Raw genomic sequence first — 13,096 nt, 5'->3', positions numbered from 1 at the left:
GCGAGCTACTTATCCGAAATACGCGGTGCGGTGCAGGAACTGTTTGGTGAGTACTACAAGCCTATGAATCAGCCGAGTGGTGCCGTTGTTTCGAGCAGTGCAGATGATAAAGATTCATTGGAAGATTGGGATGAGCATGTCAGTAGTCAGATGTCTTCAGAGCTTGATGGCTACCTTGGGGAGGGCCTAGTCCCAAGAGAGGATGATTTTGACATTCTGAAATGGTGGATGGAACATGCCACCAAGTACCCCACGCTTGCGGCTATTGCGTGGGACGTCCTGGCCATGCCGGCGTCTGCAGTTCACTCTGAAGCTGCATTTAGCAGCAGCGGGCCGGTGATCCCGAGGCACAATAGTGCGCTGAGCATCAGGACGATTGAGGCGCTCGTCTGTTCTCGAGATTGGATGAGATGAAATGGCAAAGATTCTATAAGCCACTCGATGCAACTATCATAGATCCAGTAGCGTGATGCAACTATCTTTTGTAGAACTTTTGCATGTTCATGTGAAGTTAGTAGCCTAGATCCACAATTAGGCTGTTCAGTTCATGTTTGACTAGATGTTTCCTTTTAAATTTGTTATTTATATGTCAAGGCCACAAAACCCCATTGCAGAGCACAAGGTTGTACCAACTATCAACCTATTTGTATGTGCTAGCATGCATGATTCAGAAGAGCAACATCCTGGTGTAATCCTCAAGGATGGGGAGCCTCTGTTCGTCGTCATAGCCATACATGACGCGGACCATCCTTGCAAAGTTGAGTGACGCCCCGATGAATGTATGCGATAGTGTTGACTTTGTCCCAGAGAAGCACTCCCTATTCAGATCCTGCCATTCACCGGCGATCATCTCCAGCACGTGCTTCTCCACGTCACCATGAGGATTTTCTCTGTGGTACAACTCCTTGTAAGATCCGTCGAGCCCTTCTTGTGATTCATCCTGCATGGGGTGAAGAAAAAAAATGTCAGATCATGTCTAATTTGGTCAATGTTGATGTGGATGCACAATCACATGGATATGTACTGAATTAATTCATGTACAATTGTTGATAGTGCTAATCCTGCAGTCGTATGTGTTACAGTTGGTGTGTTATAACCTTTGCACTGCCCAGGTCGTCCCAAAGCCTCATGATCTTTGCAGCGCAGGAGATGATCCGAAGCATGTGGTCGTTGTTGCCCTCTGTTAAATCATGCCCTAGCAAGAAGAAAAGATGCAGGAATACTAGTGGTGCTCCTGAAGTGACGATACCATTTCTTAGGTAGTCATCTGGTGTAGGGGCCTGATTAGTATATAACCATTTTCTCTCGATCATGAATCCATCAAACAAAGCTGCCCACTGTAAGAGTAAAATGAAGGAAGGGAAGATGAATACTTCTAGTGTTATTTTATTATATGTTTTTTTTAATACAATAAGGTAATTAAATGGCTCGTGCATTGTAACAGGGCACAAAAACTTTCCGTGCAATCAATGTGACTTACTTGCCATTTTAGTGTTAATGTGATTACTTATAAAAAAAAGGACTTTAGCCGCTAATTGAATCAGTAGTTTTTGGCTTGCCAAAGAAAACATGATTTTATTTGGTAAGCAAATAAGGCATGTGCAGTTTGAGATGGTTTTCAAGGAAAACCGATGGGGAAAATTGTCAAACCCAGAAATGGAGAAGGTGTGGGTGGGGAGGGAGAGGGCAGATGAAATAAAGGAACGTAACACAAAAACTTGAGTATTTTTGAAGTAGGAGAGATTACTCACAAATTATATACTACACATAAATATGTGAGGTAGTAGTGTTAATATATTTAGCTCCTTGGGGAAATTAAATTATAGAAAATGAAGAATCATTCCAGTAGACATACAGCTTGCTTGAGATGAGTGATAGGGTTCAGTCCATGCTCTTTTCTAACCATAGCGGCTATATCATTTGTGACAGTGTAAAGAGCCTTGTAACATGATATCATGTAGCTCGGGAGTGAATCAACAGCAGCAGCAGGATCCCACCTGTCAAAATGTGCAATCTGTGTGTGAAACTTCTATAAGATAATACTTTTATACCATGTATAAGGTCTTAACTAATCCATGAGTTTTTTATTCCATTAGCAAGGTAGATGTGATCTTGGGCATAAACAATCTCTAATATGCAATGTTTTCGCTTCATTGTATGATTATAGAATAAATAATTAGAAAACTATTAATCTATGAAGATCTTTCTCATAAAGACGCAATGTTTATTTTGAATTAATCTCAAAGAAGTCTGAATATCCGGTTGGACATATATAATATGTCATTTATTTACAAAGTAAGGTGACTATATTGCTTCCCTAAAATAAATTAATCTTAATTATTATGCGAACAACAATGCAATGCTCACATTTTGATTGCCTCATTGAAAAGAGAGAGCTCATTCTGTGTGGCGACAAGATCAAAGATGTCATCCACAATGTAGACCATGGAGACGATCTTTGTGATCTCAATCCGATATCTAGAGAAGGACAAACCCTCAAGGACAGTCATGGGCCACATGTACCATTTAAGTACTTGGTCCCTTGCAGCCGGTATTTCCTTAGCCAATCCTAAATCCATCCACCATCTGTGTGAAAAGGAAGTTTTCACATAGTGAAAACCACCACTCTATTAATTGAGTGAATACATGAGCAATACAAAATACTAATTAATAAAATTGGGCCAACAGTTCTACTAGCGTTTCTCTCTTATCAAGAGAGTGAGCATATTGAACATCTTCAATAAAATTAATCATGGAAGGAGAGTAGTTTATTATGTTTATATATATATACCTCTTAACCTCTTTAATTTCTCTCTGATGCTGCAACTTCTTAATCTGAAACTCTGCAAGTGCCAGATTCTCAATTGATGTGTTCCTAGTTGGCAAGTTCTGGAGGTAACTCAGATGGTGCCTTGCCTTGTACTGCATCAGGCTCACATGATAGGGATGGTCTAGTGACCGCCTCACATATCTTGCAAGGCTTGGCTCCAAATACTTAATTGCGAGTCTAAGGTGCTTGGCTGAGAATTCATTTGCCTTGTACAGTGATGATTCTCCCATGTTGAGGTATGACATTTCTTGCAAGCTCAACATCCCTCTAATGTCTTTGATGAGCCCATGGTTGAAATCACCATTATCATTTGTGAACTTCCGGAGAACATCATCTGCCATGTTGTGGAGAAGGGGTCTTAGGCATAGGTCATACATAGTGACAACATACGTCCCAAGGGAGGTAATTATACTTTTTTTTGCGGGATAAGGGAGGTACTTATATGCTCCACAAGAAAACGCTAGAATTTATTTGAGACTTCAGCTATGAAGATTTTTTTACAGCAAAGTTATCACATAAAATTTATTTCATAGACCAAATCGTACTGAAGCTTCCCAAATTCTTGTGTTTATCTTACATGGCACACTAAGATTTTCCTTTACTTACCTGCCGAAACATAATATCCAGCTTCTCTCATTAGCCTCAGTGAAAGGGTTGCATCAAGTAGATCATCACTATGAACGAGATCCACACATGCATCCATGACATTGTCGATCTCGTCTTGGAAATAATGATCGATGCAGAGGCGCTTGAGGTGATCAACAGTGGTCAACATGGCTCGTCTACTCTTCGGATGTTGATGCAATAACGCTTGAACATTCACTAGGCTTTCCTTGTGTCACACAAAGAGCAAACTTCTTTATTTTTTTTTCATAATTTACAGAAGTGCAATAGATATCATATATTATCTCAATTCGTAAGTAGATGACATTGTAAAAAAAGCATGAACCAAAACTTCTCCAGCTTTGACTATTAATATATGAAAAAAAATACTTAGGTTGGCCAGGCGATAGTACTTACAATAATTAGTTTTTTCAATAAAAATACTTTTATGATACCTTAGGTTTATATTCTGTTAACATATTATGAGAATTAACAATCAAAGACATATGCATATAAAAAATTGTGCTCATTCAAAAAACATGTCAATAATTTGTGAATCAAGTACACATCTTATGTTTCTCATCAGTTCTGGAGTAGGTGTCACTCTAGGATGTTACACAAACAAACAAAAGTTATCTTGAAAAAAAATTCATGAATTGCTAGCTTGAGGTTAGGAGATTCTTTTGGTGGAATGTGACGTTCATGTTGACAACGAGACATTCGTGGTGAAACTGAAAGAGCTAGCCTCGGCACTATCTTCGAAATCTACCCCCAAGGTAACTAGAAAACGGTGGTAAACATGCATGCTAATTTTAATCATATTTTAGGTTGAATTTTGACCATGATTTGAGTAAAAAAATACAAGTGATATGTCACGAAAAGTTATACTGTTAGATTCATACTTGCAAGAAGTTCCGTGGTATTATTTTTGTGACATACGACATATATGTTGCTAGTGAAAACTATGATTAAAATTTGAGTCAAAATACGAGTGAGACTAATAAACCGAACGGAGGAAGTACAAAAAAAATGAAGCAAACGACTGTATCTCACGTGCTTGTACAACGTGACCGGTTAAGCAATACTAATACTAATTGTTGCGATCCAAGAATTATACCGCAACAATATCTATACCTGCAAGTCAAAATCGTGCAACAGCTCATGAGACGCAGGCTCCCACCCGGGATATATCCCCGGTGGAGGGCGGAAGAAGCCACGGTTGCGACTGGTCCGGCAAGTATTCCTGGCCACCGGTGAAGCCGAATGGAGCAGTGGCTTAACGGAGCAGAAGGAGAAGAAGGTAGGCGCAGCAGCCATCAGTTTCTCAATGAATGGTAGTCGGCTAGCTAAGTGTGGCATGTCACGTACAGATGATACACTAAGTAGGCTAATTAGGTAACTTACTACCCTGGATGATATGAGATGAGCATGTACCTGCTGCTGCTATGCCTTATGGACGGATGGAGGATATGAGTTATCTATGCATGCCTCCAGGTTTATATAGGGGGCTTGAAGCTGCATCGATCCATACTCCAGTGAGTGACTGATGTGTGAATTGGGATTGTACCATCCATCGTCGTCGTCGTTGTTCTTTTCGCCAAAAACAAAAATAAACCCCAGCCATCATGGTTGATCAATAATTGGAGTTATGAGTTTGGATCAATAATTGAAGTTATGAGTTTGTCATAAGTCAAACTTGTTTAAATTTGACCAAGCCTATAGAAACATATATTGATATCTAGAACACCAAATTAGTTTCATGAAATTCTTTATTTATGAAATATATTTTTGTACTATATGTATCTAGTTTTGTACAGGTCTTACCATATTTTTCTTGATAGTTAGTCAAATTTCAATTATATTTCAATAGTACGAAAATATAGGGAACGAGTCCATTAAGTTTCATAAAGAATCTCATAAGATAAACATAGAACTTCAATTATTTTGAAACGGAGGAAGTAGTTACTAGCAACAAGTCCATTAAATTTACTCAGTTTCCTCAGCATGTCATCTTGTTCTAAGCGCGTTTAGTTTAGCGCGTACGCCCTTTGCCCCGAATTACTTGATGCTCAAATGGATGTATCTAGCACCCCAATATGCATATACATTTGTGTATGTATGATTGTGATGAACAAGATAAATATCTTCTTGAAAAAAAACAGACAAATATTGCATCGTGGTGCACACGTACGCTTTGTCCCTCTGCAGCCGCAACTTGCTACAGCCACACATGTGCGTATATTATATATTTATATAGGTACATCTCATGTAGTTTTTTCGATAAAGACGTCTCATGTAGCTATACAACAAAAGAACTTAACTACCTCTTGGAGAGAATTTGGTTGTCAGTGGAGTATGGAAAAGTCTACCGATGGGCGAGTTCTGGGTTGATGTTGCCTAGTACTCTCGAGTCATGACAATGTATTTTTTTTCTTCCGAGGGAACGAGTCATGACAATGCAGGTGATTAGAGCATCTTCAATAGTTGTCCTATAATAGGGCATCAAAACTTGTTGTAAAATTTAGGGTAAAAAAGAATCCTTTTAGGGCATGAGAAAGGGCGTCTCCAAGAGATGCTCTAAAATAGGGCACCCAAAACATCGAACTCCTTAAAAAAACCGAATATCCAAACTACTTCGATCTCACATTGCATACTTCAATTCAAACTCTCAAACATGCAAAGTTTAAACATACTACTAGGTAAACCTCTAAATACTCAAACTTTTAGAATAACCGAAGCACTACACACATGGAGTGCACGAGTAGAAGGAAAAAGCCAAAATGTATGCTACTAGAAGTTCACGTGCTAGTTTCAGGGCAGTTCAAACTATTGAGTTAGGGTAGTCCACTATTCATTTCGGAGTTCAAACACAAAACTTTCGATAACATTTTTGGCATTTTAAAAAACTGCTGTTAAACGGCGATGATCTTTTTAAAAAATGTTCTAAATCTGGTCCGAGAAGTTAGTTATTCAAAGTTAAAACAAAAGAAGTTCATAATAATTGAAAAAATGGTGTGAAGTTTAAATTAATATGAACGAGCTCTTCGCGTTTAAAAAAGTATCAAAAAGCCACGTGAAAAACAAATCAAAGTTCACTGAATAAAAAATAGTTACACGGGAAAGCCCGAAAAGGTCGTGGAACACAAATCCGAGAGTATGGCGACGAAAAGTAAGAAAAATTAAAATTAAAATAAAGTTCAGGATGAATTTTTTTGATGGTTTAGATGCAACACCTAGAGAAATTCAAAAAATATTAATCAAAACAAACTCAGTAGTTGAAAAAAAAAACACATTTGAAATTTCACAAGACAAAAATACAGAAGCTCATAGTTGCAAAAAGTAAACGGAAGTTCAGAAACAATTGAGGCATCCCGTCGAGATGTATACGATAATGCTGATTATAGAAGAACCAAAATAAAATAAGAGCTCGCCCCTATGATTTATGCGTGTAGGTGCGGCGAAAAGTGTGGAATGAGGACGGGCTAATTGGAGGACTTTTAAAAAAACATATTTTCCACATTGCAATTTTTTTGGAAAAAAATGTACTTACGAAAATACATATATAACACGTTCAAGTTAATTTTCATAACAATATACTCTACTTTCATACGTGGGATAGACAAAAGAAAATACATGCACGAAAATTGGTCTTTTTTTTCTTGTTGGACCTAATATTTTGGGCCATTACATTTGTGCCCCTAACTTGATCCCATTACTCAGATTTGCCCCTAATTTTGAAGGGTGCTCAAATTTGCCCCTCTGCCGTTAGGTGTCCTTAGAAATGCCCTTATGCGTCGTTACCGTTTGGTCAAAGGGCTTTGACCATCTCGAAAAAATAGCAAAAAGATCGTTAAAATCTGAAATTTTGAGGGACCAAAGATACTTAGGTGCGTGCAAATTTTCATGATGTTTGGACACTCTACGAACTCATGGGAAATGAAAAACAGTAAATCTGTAAGCCCATGAATAGTAAATTCAAAAAAATAGCAAGAAAATTCAAAAAAATATGAATTTTTTTGGCATCCAAGATGATCGGTTGCGCAAGGTGTGTGCAAAGTTTTGTTATCAAATGACATGCGTGGAGCTCTAGCAAAGAAAACAAAATAGCGTATTTTTTTGAAGTTTTTTCCGAGCCATATTTTGTTTTTTCTCCACGAGCTCCTACAATGTCCAAATACAACAAAATTTTGCACACACCTTGCACACCCGAGCATCTTGGATGCCAAAAAAATTCATGATTTTTTGAATTTTTTTGCTATTTTTTTGAATTTACTATTCATGGGCCTATATATTTACTTTTTTCCTTTGTCATGAGCTCGCAGAGTGTGCAAACAGCACAAAAATTTGCACGCACCTTGCGCACTTGAGTACCTTCTATCTCACAAAATTTCAGATTTTTTTGATTTTTTTTGCTATTTTTTTCGAGACGGTCAAAGCCCTTTGACGCCCTTTGACCAAACGGTAACGGCGCAGAAGGGCATTTCTATAAGGGCTACTAACGGCAGAGGGGCAAATTTAAGCACCCTTTGAAATTAGGGGCAAATTTGAGTAGTGGGATCAAGTTAGGGGTATATATGTAAATGTATCTAATATTTTTTAACGAAATTTTACAGATCCGTCGCGGATATGTATAAGTTTTCACAGATTTGTTTTTGGATTTTTTTAAAAAAAATTGAATTTTTTAATATATCGTTTTCGAGCTATTTGCATCTAGGTAGCTTGTGTACGTTGAGAGCCTGCGGCTGATATTGAAGTTGTTCGTGGCCAACCAACCATCCGATGGAGCTGTTTCACCTCATAGCGCGAGTGAGCGACGGGTCTCGTTCGGCGTACGCACAACCGGAGTACGTTCCCTGTCCTGATATGCCGCAGGGGGTCCTCACGTTGAGGCCTCGAGGGCACATGAATATTCTCTCTCTCTCTCTCTCTGGGTTACGTGCGTACAGGGTCTTCTTGTGTCTGATATGCCGGAGTGGTCGATTCCTTGAGGACACATGAATAGTCTCTTGATGGCCAAGTTTTCGCACGGTTACCATTTGAAGATCGGATCGAATCTATGCTCGTACGTGGTAATAGTGTACTGCTGATTTTTTTTAACATCAGTACAGACACAAGCGCTCATATACATGCTCATACACTCACCCCTATGAACGCGCACACACACACCCTACCTTTTTTGCGAATTTTTTTAAGCACCTCCGAATGACTGAGCCGGCATATCATCTTGAGATTTACGAAGTCACTATAGGCACCTCGTCGTCGACGGGAACGTCTCCTCTCACTGAATGCGCATCGCCGAAAATCCTGAAATAAATCCAGGAATAAATACGAGCACCAGGATTTGAACCCGGGTGAGCTGGAGATACCAGAGTCCCTCTAACCATCCAACCACAGGCTGATTCGTAGTGTACTGCTGATCAGGATAGGCGAGAACCTGCCCGCCGCAGGATCAGCTCAAGCCTTAGGGCCTTCTTTTTTTGCGGCAAAAGCCTTAGGGCCTCTTTGATTCACCAGATTGTGAAAACGCAGGAATAGAAAACACACAGAATTAGAATGTTATGCCTATTGAGTTCCTAGGATTTGAGTCTGTTCCATTGTATTATAGGAAAAACAAAAAGATTTCTTCCAAGATGTTGGAGTAGATGTTAGAATTTCTATGATATGTAGTACAAATGATTCCTTGGGAAAGATTTTGTCAGGATTTAATCCTAAGAATCAAACAACTAACATGAAAAAAAATCCTAAGGATTCTAACCCTTCAAAAATTCTATAAAAATCCTTTGAATCAAAGAGGCCCTTACGGTTCTGCCATGAACTTGAGGATTTTAGCACTTCAGCGCCACCCTAAAATCTTAGCAATTTTATAGGGAAGTGCTTATGTTCACCCGATTGATCACCTTACATTTGTTCATTTGCATAACTTTATCCGAGATCCGATTACTTTGGCGCAATGTTCTATGCCGGCATGAATTCTAGCTTTATTTTGCTATCTACTTGCTATGTTTGATGACGAAAATATGTTTGTTGGAGAAAACCGGCCGAGGCGGAATAAATGAGTTGGCCGGTTGGACGCACTGCCTGGAAAATCATAGACAAGGGGCGGATGCCACCCCTACTGTCGACCCAAACGGACAAAAAAACATACAAATTCCGTGTCTGTTTGGGTCAGACAGTTGTAGTTGCCCTAAGTACTGCATGACAAAATCTGATGGAGAATCAGAGCAAAGATGGGAAAATGGAGGACAATGAAATGGAGAGGAAGTCCGGTGTGCAAAGCACTCTCGTCCATGACAACTGAGTACAGATGCAAAGGTATAGAATAACTCACAGGTTGTGCAATATTATTATATATATTCATAACAATGTAACTTCATTTGCATTATAGGTAATACTAAAATGAGAATGACAGTAGAAAAATGAGTTCTGATAGAAAAAAAATCATGGGGTGCTTTAAAGAGCTCCAATATGTGGAGGCAAAGATACTAATTGGACCTTACAAAGTGGGTCAGAGATTGTGTGGGGTGAATGTTTCCCTCACGAGGAGGAAGCTACAAAGTGTGAGGGCAAGGATACTCACAAGACGGGCCGAACTATCTAAATTTGAGACAGTCAGTAGCATTTGGGAAACATGTGCTCAGTTTTCTTACATCTACGTTCTTTCACTTTCTTTGCAATATTCAGTGTTGACAGCCTATATGCTTTTTTTTAAATGTGTTTTGCAGGCTTCGGCAAAGTTTACTAAACTGACCAGCAAATGCGCGCAAGAAATGCACAGAGTATCTGCTCTGATGTGCTATTTCTCTTCTTATGATGCTCTGAATTTCGGTTCCTGATTTTCTTCTTGTTATGTTCTGAATGTTGATGAAGAAAAGAAACAAGAAATGAATAGGAAGTGCAGGAGGGACGTGAAACTGAAAATGAGGACTCAAGTGAAAAGGAAACTAAGAGAGGCCCCCGGGAATAGTTAATTCTAAACTATAAATACAGTAGTATGAAAAACATAAATGAAACTAGATTGTATGCTGGATTAGTGATGAGTGTTAGTTGTGGGGTTTCATGGTGATCATGCAATGGCTTATACATCTGTCTGTAGGTTGGGATCACTTGTTTTGTTCCTACAGTACTGTTCCTCTTTGCCAAATTAAATCAGTAGTAATTTTTGCAGAATAGAATCATGTGGAGGGAAAATAAAGAGCAACCACTCATGTGAAGGAAAATAAATAACAGAAACTGAGAGCTCGCAGAGTGTCCAAACAACAAAAAAATTTGCACGCACCTTGCGCACTTGAGTACCTTCGATCCCACAAAATTTCAGAATTTTTTGATTTTTTTTGCTATTTTTTTTCCGAGACGGTCATGGCCCTTTGACGCCCTTTGACCAAACGGTAACGGCGCCGAAGGGCATTTCTAGAAGGGCTACTAACGGCAGAGGGGCAAATTTAAGCACCCTTTGAAATTAGGGGCAAATCTGAGTAGTGGGATCAAATTAGGGGTATGTAAATGTACCTAATATTTTTTAACGAAATTTTACAGATCCGTCACGGATATGTATAAGTTTTCACAGATTTGTTTTTGGATTTTTTTAAAAACTTGAATTTTTTAATATATCGTTTTCGAGCTATTGGCATCTAGGTAGCTTGTGTACGTTGAGAGCCTGCGGCTCATATTGCAGTTTGTTCGTGGCCCACCAACCATCCGATGGAGCTGTTTCACCTCGTAGCGCGAGTGAGCGACGGGTCTCGTTCGGCGTACGCACAACCGGAGTACGTTCCCTGTCCTGATATGCCGCAGGGGGTCTCACGTTGAGGCCTCGAGGGCACATGAATATTCTCTCTCTCTCTCTCTCTCTCTCTCTCTCGATGGGTTACGTGTGTACAGGGTCTTCTTGTGTCTGATATGCCGGAGTGGTCGATTCCTCGAGGACACAGGAATAGTCTCTTGATGGCCAAGTTTTTGCGCGGTTACCATTTGACGATCGGATCGAATCTATGCTCGTACGTGGTAATAGTGTACTGCTGATTTTTTTTAACATCAGTACAGACACAAGCGCTCATATACACGCGCATACACTCACCCCTATGAACGCACACACGCACACCGTACTTTTTTGCGAAATTTTTTTAAGCACCTCCGAATGACTGAGCCGGCATATCATCTTGAGATTTACGAAGTCACTATAGGCACCTCGTCGTCGACGGGAACGTCTCCTCCCACTGAATGCGCATCACCGGAAATCCTGAAATAAATCCAGGAATAAATACGAGCACCAGGATTTGAACCCGGGTGAGCTGGAGATACCACAGTCCCTCTAACCATCCAACCACAGGCTGATTCGTAGTGTACTGCTGATCAGGATAGGCGAGACCCTGCCTGCCGCAGGATCAGCTCAAGCCTTAGGGCCTTCTTTTTTTGCGGCAAAAGCCTTAGGGCCTCTTTGATTCACCAGATTGTGAAAACGCAGGAATAGAAAACACACAGAATTAGAATGTTATGCCTATTGAGTTCCTAGGATTTGAGTCTGTTCCATTGTATTATAGGAAAAACAAAAAGATTTCTTCCAAGATGTTGGAGTAGATGTTAGAATTTCTATGATATGTAGAACAAATGATTCCTTGGGAAAGATTTTGTCAGGATTTAATCCTAAGAATCAAACAACTAACATGAAAAAAAAAATCCTAAGGATTCTAACCCTTCAAAAATCCTATAAAAATCCTTTGAATCAAAGAGGCCCTTACGGTTCTGCCATGAACTTGAGGATTTTAGCACTTCAGCGCCACCCTAAAATCTTAGCAATTTTATAGGGAAGTGCTTATGTTCACCCGATTGATCACCTTACATTTGTTCATTTGCATGACTTTATCCGAGATGCGATTACTTTGGCGCAATGTTCTATGCCGGCATGAATTCTAGCTTTATTTTGCTATCTACTTGCTATGTTTGATGACGAAAATATGTTTGTTGGAGAAAACCGGCCGAGGCGGAATAAATGGGTTGTCCGGTTGGACGCACTGCCTGGAAAATCATAGACAAGGGGCGGATGCCACCCCTACTGTCGACCCAAACGGACAAAAAACATACAAATTCCGTGTCTGTTTGGGTCAGACGGTTGTAGTTGCCCTAAGTACTGCATGACAAAATCTGATGGAGAATCAAAGCAAAGATGGGAAAATGGAGGACAATGAAATGGAGAGGAAGTCTGGTGTGCAAAGCACTCTCGTCCATGACAACTGATTACAGATGCAAAGGTATAGAATAACTCACAGGTTGTGCAATATTATTATATATATTCATAACAATATAACTTCATTTGCATTATAGGTAATACTAAAATGAGAATGACAGTAGAAAAATGAGTTCTGATAGAAAAAAAATCATGGGGTGCTTTAAAGAGCTCCAATATGTGGAGGCAAAGATACTAATTGGACCTTACAAAGTGGGTCAGAGATTGTGTGGGGTGAATGTTTCCCTCACGAGGAGGAAGCTACAAAGTGTGAGGGCAAGGATACTCACAAGACGGGCCGAACTATCTAAATTTGAGACAGTCAGTAGCATTTGGGAAACATGTGCTCAGTTTTCTTACATCTACGTTCTTTGACTTTCTTTGCAATATTCAGTGTTGACAGCCTATATGCTTTTTTTTAAATGTGTTTTGCACGCTTCAGC

General features: G+C 39.5%; 1 protein-coding gene across 4 annotated transcripts; it reads right to left on the bottom strand.

Moving 5' to 3' along the window:
- Positions 1 to 562: 562 nt before the first annotated feature.
- On the bottom strand, positions 563 to 4,888 carry LOC123054688 (S-(+)-linalool synthase, chloroplastic). Of its 4 annotated transcripts, XM_044478513.1 has the most exons (8): positions 4,868 to 4,888; positions 4,568 to 4,708; positions 3,437 to 3,662; positions 2,792 to 3,164; positions 2,368 to 2,586; positions 1,856 to 1,997; positions 1,098 to 1,337; positions 563 to 940 (listed from the first exon to the last, which is right to left on the bottom strand). In XM_044478513.1, exons 3-8 carry the CDS (start codon positions 3,603 to 3,605, stop codon positions 668 to 670), a joined length of 1,416 nt encoding a protein of 471 aa, XP_044334448.1. In that variant the 5' UTR covers positions 3,606 to 3,662; positions 4,568 to 4,708; positions 4,868 to 4,888; the 3' UTR covers positions 563 to 667. The 4 variants fall into 4 exon arrangements, with proteins under 4 accessions (XP_044334448.1, XP_044334445.1, XP_044334446.1 ...); XM_044478510.1 differs by having other exon boundaries at positions 4,568 to 4,885; XM_044478511.1 differs by having other exon boundaries at positions 3,437 to 3,657; positions 4,568 to 4,880.
- Between the last annotated feature and the right edge of the window lie 8,208 nt (positions 4,889 to 13,096).

Source organism: Triticum aestivum, chromosome 2D (assembly GCF_018294505.1).
Source record: "Triticum aestivum cultivar Chinese Spring chromosome 2D, IWGSC CS RefSeq v2.1, whole genome shotgun sequence".
Lineage (NCBI taxonomy): Eukaryota > Viridiplantae > Streptophyta > Magnoliopsida > Poales > Poaceae > Triticum > Triticum aestivum.
Note: the sequence above shows the minus strand (reverse complement) of the source record. Positions and strands in the feature narration are given on the sequence as shown.